This window comes from Candoia aspera, chromosome 1, assembly GCF_035149785.1.
Source record: "Candoia aspera isolate rCanAsp1 chromosome 1, rCanAsp1.hap2, whole genome shotgun sequence".
In the NCBI taxonomy this organism is placed as follows: Eukaryota; Metazoa; Chordata; class Lepidosauria; order Squamata; family Boidae; genus Candoia; species Candoia aspera.
Genome location: NC_086153.1, coordinates 237,178,621 through 237,191,765, shown reverse-complemented (window position 1 = coordinate 237,191,765; position 13,145 = coordinate 237,178,621). Strand labels below are relative to the sequence as shown.

Below are 13,145 nucleotides of genomic sequence, written 5' to 3'. Positions count from 1 at the left end.
TTGAACAGTTGCTAAACGAGGAAGTCGGTAAGCAAATATTAGCTGTATAGCAAAGAACAAATAAAAGCTAAGGTAAAACATGTTTTGGCATAAGCAGAAATTTCACCTGTCAAATATGCATGCCAGAAAAGAGCCATTGAAATAATGCCATACCTGATGCCAAGCTGAACATTTGTTTAGAGAAAGTTCTAGAACTGTGCTATCAAAAAAAGCCCTCTCACATTTAGCTGCTTCATTTCTGTAGAGCACAAAGAAGGCCCTGTGAGAGCACAAGGGAAGGTTCCTACGGGAGAAGCTGTCCTTAATGGAGCCCTTTTTGCAACTTTGAGCTTTGGAGGATTTTAAGTGTTGCAGTGGGTACAATAAACCTTAGCTCAGAGACACCGGTTTCTCACCTTAAAAGGCCTGGTATCAAAATTGGGGTGACTGTCTCAAAAAGATACAAGATTTTTTGCCCTGGATTCTGACAATACTATAATCCCAGACTGTATGCCACCATGGTCCCTGGGAGACACCTCCCCCACCAAATAAAGTGTATCCCCTGACTGCTAGAAGTTACCTATCCTTGTTCTAGAGCTTGTAGGAAACTATACAGTATATACTACTCAACCCCCCTGCTAAGCTGATAAGTAAGAAACTAATGATATTCCATAATCTCCCTCCCAACAACACTGCTTTAAATCACTGGTTGAGGTGGTGTAGGATGAGGATCATGTTGGGTTTGTGTGGCTGCAGCCAAATCAATGGCCTATCTGTGATCTAGAGTGTGCCCAATAGCCAATTATATATAAAACAGATTCGATATTTTTCTCCGATCATACCAGGGTTTGTGTCCAAAGTCCTGAAAAACATGTATGCTTTGGATTTGGAGGGGTGGGGTCTGATGAGTCCTGTACAAATAAATAATGATCATAGACAATAGTACACTTGTATGATACAGCTGGGACCAGACTGACAACCAATATTTTATGCAGAATAATTACCATTCCATATCAAGCTTATAGGAACCTATACGTGTTCTGAGATATTCATAGCAAGGTAGGTATTGTCAAAATATTCAGAATAGTAAAGGGGGAAATATTCTCACAGTTATTTATTCCTTATAAACATCTAAAATAGATTATTTTGAAACATACTAGAATTTTTTTTCATTTCTGAGGACTCATAAGGCAACATGTTGTTGTTTACTCATTTAGTCGCTTCCGACTCTTCGTGACTTCATGGACCAGCCCACGCCAGAGCCTCCTGTCGGTCGTCAACACCCCCAGCTCCCCCAGGGACGAGTCCGTCACCTCTAGAATATCATCCATCCATCTTGCCCTTGGTCGGCCCCTCTTCCTTTTGCCTTCCACTCTCCCTAGCATCAGCATCTTCTCCAGGGTGTCCTGTCTTCTCATTATGTGGCCACAGTATTTCAGTTTTGCCTTTAATATCATTCCCTCAAGTGAACAGTCTGGCTTTATTTCCTGGAGGATGGACTGGTTTGATCTTCTTGCAGTCCAAGGCACTCTCAGAATTTTCCTCCAGCACCACAGTTCAAAAGCATCTATCTTCCTTCTCTCAGCCTTCCTTATGGTCCAGCTGTCGCAGCCATATGTTACTACGGGGAACACCATTGCTTTAACTATGCGGACCTTTGTTGTCAGTGTGATGTCTCTCCTCTTAACTATTTTACTAAGATTTGTCATTGCTCTTCTCCCAAGGATTAAGCGTCTTCTGATTTCCTGACTGCAGTCAGCATCTGCAGTAATCTTTGCACCTAGAAATACAAAGTCTTTCACTGCTTCTACATTTTCTCCCTCTGTTTGCCAGTTATCAATCAAGCTGGTTGCCATAATCTTGGTTTTTTTGAGGTTTAGCTGCAAGCCAGCTTTTGCACTTTCTTCTTTCACCTTCATCATAAGGCTCCTCAGTTCCTCTTCACTTTCAGCCATCAAAGTGGTATCATCTGCATATCTGAGATTGTTAATGTTTCTTCCAGTGATTTTAACTCCAGCCTTGGATTCCTCAAGCCCAGCATGTCGCATGATGTGTTCTGCATACAAGTTGAATAGGTAGGGTGAGAGTATACAGCCCTGCCGTACTCCTTTCCCAATCTTAAACCAGTCTGTTGTTCCATGGTCTGTTCTTACTGTTGCTACTTGGTCGTTATACAGATTCTTCAGGAGGCAGACAAGATGACTTGGTATCCCCATACCACTAAGAACTTGCCACAGTTTGTTATGGTCCACACAGTCAAAGGCTTTAGAATAGTCAATAAAACAGAAACAGATGTTTTTCTGAAACTCCCTGGCTTTTTCCATTATCCCGCGGATATTGGCGATTTGGTCCCTAGTTCCTCTGCCTTTTCTAAACCCAGATTGTGCATCTGGCAATTCTCGCTCCATGAATTGCTGAAGTCTACCTTGCAGGATCTTCAGCATTACCTTACTGGCATGTGAAATGAGTGCCACTGTTTGATAGTTTGAACATTCTTTAGTGTTTCCCTTTTTTGGTATGGGGATATAAATTGATTTTTTCCAATCTGATGGCCATTCTTGTGTTTTCCAAATTTGCTGGCATATAGCATGCATTACCTTGACAGCATCATCTTGCAAGATTTTGAACAGTTCAGCTGGGATGCCGTCGTCTCCTGCTGCCTTGTTATTAGCAATGCTTCTTAAGGCCCGTTCAACCTCACTCTTCATTATGTCTGGCTCTAGCTCACTGACCACACCGTCAAAGCTATCCCCGATATTGTTGTCCTTCCTATACAGGTCTTCTGTATATTCTTGCCACCTTTTCTTGATCTCTTCTTCTTCTGTTAGGTCCTTGCCATCTTTGTTTTTGATCATACCCATTTTTGCCTGGAATTTACCTCCGATGTTCCTAATTTTCTGGAAGAGGTCTCTTGTCCTTCCTATTCTATTGTTTTCTTCCACTTCCACACATTGCTTGTTTAAAAATAATTCCTTATCTCTTCTGGCTAACCTCTGGCATTTTGCATTTAATTGGGCATATCTCCCCCTATCACTGTTGCCTTTTGCTTTCCTTCTTTCTTGGGCTACTTCTAGTGTCTCAGCAGACAGCCATTTCGCCTTCTTGGTTTTCTCTTTCTTTGGGATGTATTTTGTTGCCGCCTGCTGAACAATGTTGCGAACTTCTTTTCCAGAGTTCTTCCGGGACCCTATCTACTAAGTCCAGTCCCTTCAATCTATTCTTCACCTCCACTGCATATTCCTTAGGAATATTAGTGAGCTCATAACTAGCTGATCTGTGGGTCTTCCCTAATCTCTTTAGTCTGATCCTAAATTGTGCAAGAAGAAGTTCGTGTTCTGAACTACAGTCAGCTCCAGGTCTTGTTTTTACCGACTGTATAGATGTCCGCCACCTTTGGCTGCAAAGGATGTAGTCAGTCTGATTTTGGTGTTGTCCATCTGGTGAAGTCCATGTATAAAGCCGTCTCTTAGGTTGTTGGAAGAGAGTGTTTGTTATGCAGAGTGAGTTGTCTTGGCAAAATTCTATCAGCCTATGTCCTGCTTCATTTTGTCCTCCCAGGCCATGCTTACCTGTAATTCCAGGTGTCATTTGACTGCCCACCATAGCATTCCAGTCTCCTGTGATGAAAATAACATCTCTTTTAGGCGTGCTGTCCAGTAGGTGCTGCAGATCCTCATAGAACTGCTCTACTTCAGCTTCTTCAGCATCTGTAGATGGGCTGTATATTTGGATCACTGTGCTGTTAGATGGCTTGCCCTGAATTCGAATTGAGATCATTCTGTCGTTTTTTGGATTGTATATGTCATGAGTAAGGATGGCGAGCAGGGGGCTCCCATCCAGGCTGTAAAGCGCATGCGTAGTACTGAGGAATTAGGTAGCCATTCAAAGAGACACAGATCTGGCCCGCCTTAGCCTTTGGGGTTTATATGTCTGGGTTTTTCCCACGCTTCTTCAGTTTGTTAGGATTTTCTGTCATGTAGCAGTAATAAACACTAGAGACCTATTCTTGTCTCAGTGTGGTTCCTGGCTGTTAGGACAGTATCCAAGCACTGCTTTCGCCACTTTACTATTAATTATGAAGGCTGCTCCATTTCTTCTGTGGTCCTCTTGTCCACAGTAGTAGATCTGGTGGTCATTTGATGTGAAGTGGCCCATTCCAGTCCATTTCAGTTCACTGACGCCCAAAATGTCTATCTTTAATCTTGACATCTCACCAATAACCACATCCAATTTGCCCTGGCTCATAGATCTTATGTTCCAGGTTCCAATGGTGTGTTGATCCTTAGAACATTGGATTCGCCGTTCTCCACCAGCACCGTCGGCCGCTAGCCGTCCTTTCGGCTTTGAGCTAGCTGCATCATCACGTCTGGGGCTAGTTGAACTCATCCTCTGTTCCTCCCCAGTAGCATTTTGACCATCTTCCGACCTGGGGGTCTCATCTTCCGATGGTATACCGACATATCTCTGTACTGATCCATTTAGTTTTCACGGCAAGAATACTGGGGTGGGTTGCCATTACCTTCCCCAGGGATCGCATTTAGTCTGACCTCTCTGTCATGACCTTCCTGTCTTGGGTGGCCCTTCACGGTTTAGCTCATGGCATCATTGAGGTGCTCAAGCTCCAGCACCACAACAAGATAACTATCCTTTGCTGAAGATAAGGCAACATACAAACCAAATTAAGTATTGAATCATTATTCTGATTTTTGTTTCACTGGTTACAGGTATATGTACTGGACAGAGTGGGGAGGCAAACCCAAAATTGTTCGGGCATACATGGATGGAACAAACAGTATCATGCTGGTGGATAAGGTGGGACGTGCCAACGATCTTACAATTGATTATGAGGATCAAAGACTTTATTGGACTGACCTGGACACAAGCATGATTGAGTCATCCAATATGCTAGGTAACATGTCAGTAGCTAGAATATATAGCAGATGTGATGTACAAATAAGTCTTATGAAACTTGTCATTAGTTTCTTTAAGAGCAAGATGGGCAGAAGAAAGCCATGGATGGAGTGTCATGCTGAATAAAGATCCTGAACATTTTTTTTTTTTAGTCTTTAAGACAAAAGAACTCAAACAAATCAACTGACCCCATGGGAGCGCAGTATAACAGCCTTTTTGTTTATGTAGCCTCCAACATACTGTCTTATGCAAAGCTCTGAATAGGATTTCTTATAACTTGTTCCAAAACTTTGGGAGAGTAATTGATCATATCATTAAGTAGAAGCAACAACAAATCAGAGTGTGTTACCTAAAGTAGTTGAAAAGTTTTAGAGTAGTAGTGTCCAAATTTTGAATGTGAGCAGCAGGTTGGACTTGATAGTCTAAATGACCCTTTTTCACTCTTTGGAGCAAGAAAAGATAAAATGAAAGAAACTTCCATCTAGCATGTTTTTTATCCCTTTCTTCAGCATTGCTAATCAACCTGAGGCCTCTTACATTATTGTATATTAATTGGTACCCTGAATCCCCCTATGATTATCAATGTGCATGGAGGGGAGAGGGCTGTAATTTAACAAACACCAAAACAAACATACATACAGATATATTATTCAAAAATCAAAACATAATTCGGATCACACATGGGTGCAGATGTAGCATCTTTTAAGGTGTTAAGGAGCACATTAAAATAGTTGTATCTTTTCCTGGGTTTGCACAGTTGCTCTTCTGCAGCTGACATGAGATACTGGAAAATGAAGTGCTTAGTTTAAGGTGTTCCCAACAGGTGCCAAGTGTATGCCCACCTTTTGCCCTTCAAATTCAGATTTCTGTTCAGGCCTAATGCATACATGCATGTATATGTATCATGCACATACCTATTGCATTATTGTTTTAGACATTGTGCTCTTACAATTAGCAGGGAATGCATATAGCCTGGGTGTGGTTAAATCTCATAATCCAGTCTAGTCTTCCTTTACTTCACTAAAAAGTATCATGAGAAAGCCTCTCACCAACAGATCAGTTTTTCTAGAACTGTAGATGTGATTTAGTGTAAACATTGATGGCAATGGTAGCAGCCATCACATTTATCGTACTAGTGATCTGTTTGGGAATTTGCTATGCAGGCATGGGAAAAGACACACCTGGTTTAAGGAACTGCATGCCCCAAAGCACTGATTAGAATCAAATCTGAAGCACTGCACAGCTCTACTTTTTGTATTTAATGTACCATCATATATTTCCCTTGATAAGCTCTGCAGTAGAAAATAGCCAGTACTTAACTGAGAGCATGTTCCTTATCTGACAGGACTTTCTGTAAGTGAAGCAAGGATAGTTCCCAAATGGTTGCATTGTTTTGTTTCTGGTTCTTTGTAGAACTAATGCTATCATCAATGTTGATCAAGAGAACACCCCATATTTTATTGTGTTTTTATTGGTCTGGGACCATAAATAAAATGAATGAATGTATTGTGTCTGACAATGGGGTCTCATAATTGTCAACGGCTTTTTTTTTCAGTGTAGTCATACGGGCAGTACTGCTTTATAAGCTTCTTTGAAAATGTGAGAGGAATAGCAGAGTGGCAGAGATAGGTGACCTATGTTCATTGATAATTGAACATTACTAGTAAAAATTGGAGTTAATTTATCCAAACTTTCACCTTTTGGCTACCATAGTTTGAATCTCTGTGTTGATTAACAGCATATGGGTTGTCTCTTTCAGGGCAAGAGAGGGAAATAATAGCAGATGATCTACCTCACCCCTTTGGGCTAACTCAGTACAGTGACTTCATCTACTGGACAGATTGGAATCTTCACAGTATAGAAAGAGCTGACAAAACAAATGGGAGGAATCGAACACTTATTCAGAGTCGTCTGGACTTCGTGATGGATATATTAGTTTTCCATTCATCACGACAAGATGGTTTCAACGAGTGTGTGCAAAATAATGGGCACTGTGGGCAGTTGTGCCTGGCCATACCCAATGGCTATAGATGTGGCTGTGCATCGCACTACACCTTGGATCCCAAGACCCGGAACTGCAGTTGTATGTGTTTCTTACCGCTCTCTAAAGTTGTTTCCTTCTACTATTCCCAACTTGGGTACTCTCCAAATAGGTTGGATTACAACTCTCATCAATCTCATCATGGTTGTGCTGGTTGAGATCATGGAAGTTATAGTCCAACACTCCTGGAGAGCAACCCGTTCAGGAAGACAGCATTTTTGCATCTGTAGCCTATCTGTGTGGGAAGAACAGACAGCTGGAACACACTCTAGGAGTGATTCACAACTCTTCTTGCCAGAAGCCAAGTAGCAGCTGAAGAACATACTGTTCTTGGGAGTCTGCACTCGCTCTTCTTCTGTTAGTTCCAGGCCCTCCTCCATCAAAATAGAGTTCTGGTTCCAGTATGCCCAGGGTAGAATGGGAGGAATGTCAGGGATTCTGCAATGGAACTTAAAAAGGAGAGGTTTCAAAAAGGAACAGCATAGTTCCTGCTCCAGGGCATCAAGCCAGCCCATTTGTTTCTGATGTCTGAAACCTGGCTGAGTGTTTTTTTTTTCATCCTGCAAACCTCCAGATGAAAAGAAAGGGCGAATTCTTTTCTCCTGGCATTGAAGCAACTTCCAGCAATTTTGTCATGTTGCTCAGTCCAGGGCTGAACTTAGTGGGTGGCAGTGCAACAGGGGTAAAAATGAGGTAGCGTTAAAAACAAACTTGAATAATTTTTACTAAGTCCACATGTCGGACTAGATACTGATGGCTGTGTACATAGATGTTTGCACCTTGCCCAGCGAATCCCTTAATTTTCATTTATACATTTATATCTTGTTTTCCATCAGAAAAGAAATTCCAATAGTGGTTAACAAAGTATAAAAACAAACACAAAAATAACATTAACAATAAACCTATCATTAAAGCAACTGGATAAAGCCCAGCACAATTCTGGATTCAAAACAGCATTAGAAAATGAGCCCAGAGAGTGATTGCCAGCAGTTGTCTGTTTCAGAGGTTTCCAAAAACCTGCCTTTGTGATTTAAAATAACACCAGCTTTACTTTTTTTGGGGGGGGGGAAAGCTTGGTTAAAAACATTAAATGAAAAGAATTCTAACTTCATTTTTAAAGTATCTAAATCGAAAGAATGACGTATTTTAGAGGTGTAGCTGATGCAAGTAGTAATGGTAGGATTTAATATTGCTTGGGATAATGCTTGTCAATAAAAGGAATAATATTTAATGTTACTCAACACAGAAAATAAGCTCAACATTTTTCAGAAAATGTCAGCAGTGTTTACTTTCTATACAGTTGGCTAGCAGAGGTTCAAATGCCAAGTTGACATTTCCTGAGCCCTTTCTTTTACCAGAGCCCAGCGCTGGCCCAGAACATCTTGGTTTGACTGCTGCTTCTTGCTGCCATTATTTATTCATCTCTCCCTTCTCTGCATGTCAGTATTGACTAGGACAGGAGCGTCTGCTTCCCTTGCTTCTTCTAATTTGACAATTATTGGATTCAACCTCATTCAAGTGGCAGCAGCAATGAAGAAGTAGGGGGCATCCTGCCCAAGAGGTCCTTAAAAACCTGGATCTGGCATTGCATAAATCAAAGAGGATCTGGGACAGTGAGGTAGACCAGTCTTCTAAATTATGGATTAGGCTTCCATGGATTCCTCACTGAAGACCATAGATGCTATTTTAGCCCAAGTCTGGTAATGTGAAATGTATCAGACTTGTTGGTGAATCACTCTGGTATTTTCTTTTAAGGTGGGATTGGAATCATGTCTTTCTCTGACCAGTGATAGTAGTAGCAAAAACCCAGACATGGAAAGTTTATTCTTTGATGTTTTTGCAAATGTGCATTAACTCTCCAAAAGTATTTTACCAATGTTGTTATTTGGATTGTGTTCACTTTTTCTATACCTTTAGCACCCAGTAGCTTCTTACTATTTAGTCAGAAGTCTGCAATAAGTCGGATGATACCAGATGACCAGCAGAGTCCAGACATCATTCTTCCCATCCATGGCCTAAGAAATGTTAAAGCCATTGATTATGATCCACTTGATGCATTGATCTACTGGGTAGATGGACGTCAAAATATTATTAAAAGAGCTAAAGATGATGGCAGTCAGGCAAGTTTTTTAATGCATAAATGAAATGTGTCTAAATTGATAGCATACATTTTGTTAGCAACATGCTAGACGAATGCTTCTGCAACCTGGTCCTGCAGTGTATCTCAGCTACCTAAAAGTCCTCCTTTATAAGACTTAAGCTGACATGAAACAAAAAACCTTGCCATCTTAGGGGGGAGGAGAAATTTACGGAGTAATTACCTTGAACACTTTTTCTCCCCTGCCCTAAAACTTTTCTTGCTATGATAGAAGGCTGCTGATTCCAAACCAGGACATTTCTGAAGGAGTGGAAAGGAAAAGTGTTCTTCTTAGATAGAAGCATCTTCTATTTATACTGTCACATTTTAGCTGTTGCTGATGGAGCCCCTTTATTATTTCTTCCTTGGCAAACTGCAGTAGAGTTCCTTGTAAGCTCTATGGTTTATATTGAACCAAAGGATGCAGTCTTTCTTTTTCTATGGAAAATGAACTTTTTCTTCTTTCTCATACATCCAAGAATGTATTTTCACTACTCTGTGTTCTGTAAAAATGAGAAGCGGGGGTAGGAAGGGACCATCTGGGCCAATTTGATTAATTTTCTGTAGTATTTTGTACCAGATAATGAAGTCTCGGTTTGTACCAAGGAGGGGCCCTGTAGTGTCAGGCCTGCTCTTTGAGGGATATTTGCTAGGCGTTAATTGCTGAATTGTTTCCCATTAGTGCCCTTCTTAGGTGCAAATTACATTGGTGACTGCTTGTTACAACACAGTCTGTTGTTCTGCAGAAGCAAAAGAGTTTCACTGTTTGAAGAATACCTCCTTGCAACATTTTTAGTATCCAGATTTGCAGTGATATTGGTGGTTTTTGATACTTCATATTCCAATTATTTCTGTTAATTAGTGTTTTTGAATATTAATATTCATAATTTGATAGTCCTTGGGTTTTTCCTGAAATCACATAGAAAAAGTAAATTCTCCTTCAAAGTGAGCTTGTCTCTTGGTGCCTGCATGAACATTTACCTTTCTTTAAAATAATATATAAATAGTTTGCCCTTGCTACCTTCTGGGAATTTTTTTTCAATTTCCCAGTCTAACTTACAGCCCTGGATTTCTCTTATCCAAGTACTAATTGAATGTAACCCTACTTAGGGTTTGGTGTTTTGTTTTGTATTTTTAAGATTGACGGGGGTCACTCCCTGTTCCATACAAAACTGTAAAGAACCTTACCTCTTCTTTAAGCATTATTATGTAAATTATAAGAATTTTTTGTTTGCTTATTCCAAAACTATCCTAGCAGATTTTCAATTCAAAGTAGGACTAAATAAATGAGCCCAATTAATAATAATTAAAATAAAAGCTTTGTAATACATGTTTCTTGTGTGTGTGCACATATAAGTACATTAGCTCTTGCATTAAATGTTTCAGATCCTTCTTTTTTTTTTTTAGCAATTTGATTGTTTCATTCCTTCAACAGACAGGAGAGTTCTTAATAGTTGTGTACATAAAAACAGATACTGGCAGGTACCATGTTAGAAAGTGGAGGTTTTGTTGCAGAGAAGGAATAGCTCACCTCAAATGTCTGCTGCAAAATACTGAGCAAAGAAAAATCAAGCTGTGGCTTTTTGTGTGTGTCTTTATGAATTGTTGTCTTTACTGAAGTTGCAATCCTATAAACACTTATCTAGGATTAAGAGTAATTGAGCTCAATGGGACTGTGGTGTGGAATTGCATAAGATCACATTCTTAGACTTTTTTTCTCTAAGAACTCTAGTTATTTGGTTTTAACTAGATTTGCTCTATTTATACTGTGACATCAAACAATCTTACCTATTTTGTTCTTGTTTTTCTTTCCCTTGTAGCCTTTCACAGTCATGAGTATTCCCAACCAAAGCCAAAATCCAGAAAAGCAACCACATGATCTGAGCATTGATATTTTCAGCCATACTTTGTACTGGACCTGTGAAGCTACAAATACAATCAATGTCCACAGACTTAATGGGGAGCAAATTGGGGTTGTCCTACGGGGAGACCATGACAAGCCCAGGGCCATAGTCGTAAATGCAGAACGAGGGTGAGAATTCTCTCATTTTCTAAAAAGTTAATGACCGTTTATATTGCATATGGATGTTGCAAAGTGCTCCACGTAGGTTGCAAGTGCTACATTATAGCATATAGAAATGTATTTTGCTAATTACTTTGTGATACCTTGAGCCAAGCCTGACAGTTCCTTACTGCTAGACCACCAAGATTGCTGAAACCTTTTTTAACTTAATAAAACAAAAACTACCTAACAATTTGCTGGGATTAATTAAGCATTTATATTCATTGTTTAAACCTTCAAATGTAAAATATAGGAGAAAATCTTGATAACATATCCATCCACAGAAAAGGATTTCTACAATCTTCTGGAGAAAATCATAAAACTAAATAAATACACATAAGTGAGGGCAGCAATTCCATCTCTGCCCTCAGCTCCCCACACATCTGTCTCAGAGGGTGGTCCCAACCCTCCAGAGCAGTTGTGAATGCACTGGAGACTATGACTGGGAGAGAAAGGAGGAGGTGTCATTACACATACAGACTTCTGGCCCTAATCTTTTTTCCTTATTTGATCCACTGCAGCATGTCCATCAGGGCAGTTAGGCTTGGGAGTGAGTGGGCAATAACTTTCAGATATTCTCTTTCTAGCTGTATATTTATTTACACCTAAGAAAGATTCCACTAATATTACTGGAATCTCTCTTCCCCACAGAACAAGATAGTAGATAATCAGCCCTAGAGGATGAGAAACGAAGTTCAACTTAGGAAAATACTCCCTCCTAATGTCAGAGAATACCATTATAAATTACAGATACTAAGAATTCAACTGTTCGTATTTGTTGTCAGGTATATGTATTTCACGAATATGCAAGAGCGAGCCCCAAAGATTGAGCGTGCAGCCTTGGATGGCACAGAACGAGAAGTGCTCTTCACCACTGGCTTGCTTCGACCTGTTGCGCTAGTGATTGATAATAAGCTTGGGAAACTCTTTTGGGTAGATGCTGATCTCAAACGGATTGAAAGCTGTGACTTATCAGGTGCGTTCCTATCTCCATGCAAACTACGCCCTTCTTTTTTTCATAAAATGTCCTGCATTTCCCTCCTCTGAACCTTTCAGTGAACTGCACTAGCGAGTAACCAGTTCGTTTTTCTAGGATGATTGATCAGTGATAAATTGATAAGTTTGCTTCTGAAACTTAGTGCTAAATGAATATTTCTCTAAAGTAGGCTTTCTGGTAATAGATACTATTCCCCTGTCTATTTTCTTTGTAACTTCCCAGCTCTTACACTTCCCCTTGGTTATAATTGCATGATTACATTTTTTGCCATCTGCTGCAAATATCATTACAGAATATGAATGTTTTAGATAGTAATAATGGTAATGATGATTGTCAGAATTAATACTGTTATCACCATCATCATCCTCTATATCCAAAGCAGGATATAGTATATGCATGAGGCAGAAACCAATACAACAACAGAAATTGTTGTGTTACTTTTCTGAACACTTGCTTTTGTTATTGTCTCTATTGCACTGTTTTATTGTTTTATTCTGTATACCACCCAGAGTCATGATGGAGTCAGCCAGCCTATAAATTAACTAGACAGAGAGACAGGCGGACAGACACACACACACACACAGAATGAGAGAGAGAGAGAGAGAGAGAGAGAAATTAATAATTCAACTTTGAATAGGGCTAGAAGGACTTAGCAGCCAGGAAATTGAATCTTTGCTCACGAGAGGAAAGTTTAATTTATTAATATAATAGAAATATGGAGTAAAATTGTACTAGGAAAAGAATAATACATTAGTAATTTTATGTCAATATAGATTTTAATAATTCTGCTAAAAGTGCATTTTTTGAAGTATAAACCATGAGAAATGTGCAGTCATTGCAGAAAAAAATAAAGAGACAACAAAACAAAACCCCTAACAGTGTAAGGCCCTTTTGGTATAATGAAAAGAAGAAAGATAAAAAGGACAAAAGAGAATTTAGCATTTATTAAGAAGACAATACGCATCCCATATTATGACTCTTTGATTTCAAAGTGCTATGTTTTGTTTGTTCATAAATT

The 13,145-nt window shown here is 39.7% G+C and overlaps 1 protein-coding gene and 1 long non-coding RNA gene across 4 annotated transcripts in view; both read left to right on the top strand.

Moving 5' to 3' along the window:
• LOC134487462 (uncharacterized) overlaps nucleotides 1-13,145 on the top strand; it is a 312,713-nt gene that overhangs the window by 275,035 nt on the left and 24,533 nt on the right. The window lies entirely within an intron of this gene.
• LRP5 (LDL receptor related protein 5) overlaps nucleotides 1-13,145 on the top strand; it is a 157,797-nt gene that overhangs the window by 120,119 nt on the left and 24,533 nt on the right. For all 3 annotated transcript variants that reach the window (XM_063289268.1, XM_063289265.1, XM_063289269.1), the window contains exons 11-15: nucleotides 4,704-4,888; nucleotides 6,650-6,973; nucleotides 8,849-9,051; nucleotides 10,889-11,100; nucleotides 11,916-12,106. In XM_063289268.1, the coding sequence (XP_063145338.1) occupies nucleotides 4,704-4,888; nucleotides 6,650-6,973; nucleotides 8,849-9,051; nucleotides 10,889-11,100; nucleotides 11,916-12,106 (1,115 nt within the window). The remainder of the gene's footprint in view (nucleotides 1-4,703; nucleotides 4,889-6,649; nucleotides 6,974-8,848; nucleotides 9,052-10,888; nucleotides 11,101-11,915; nucleotides 12,107-13,145) is intronic.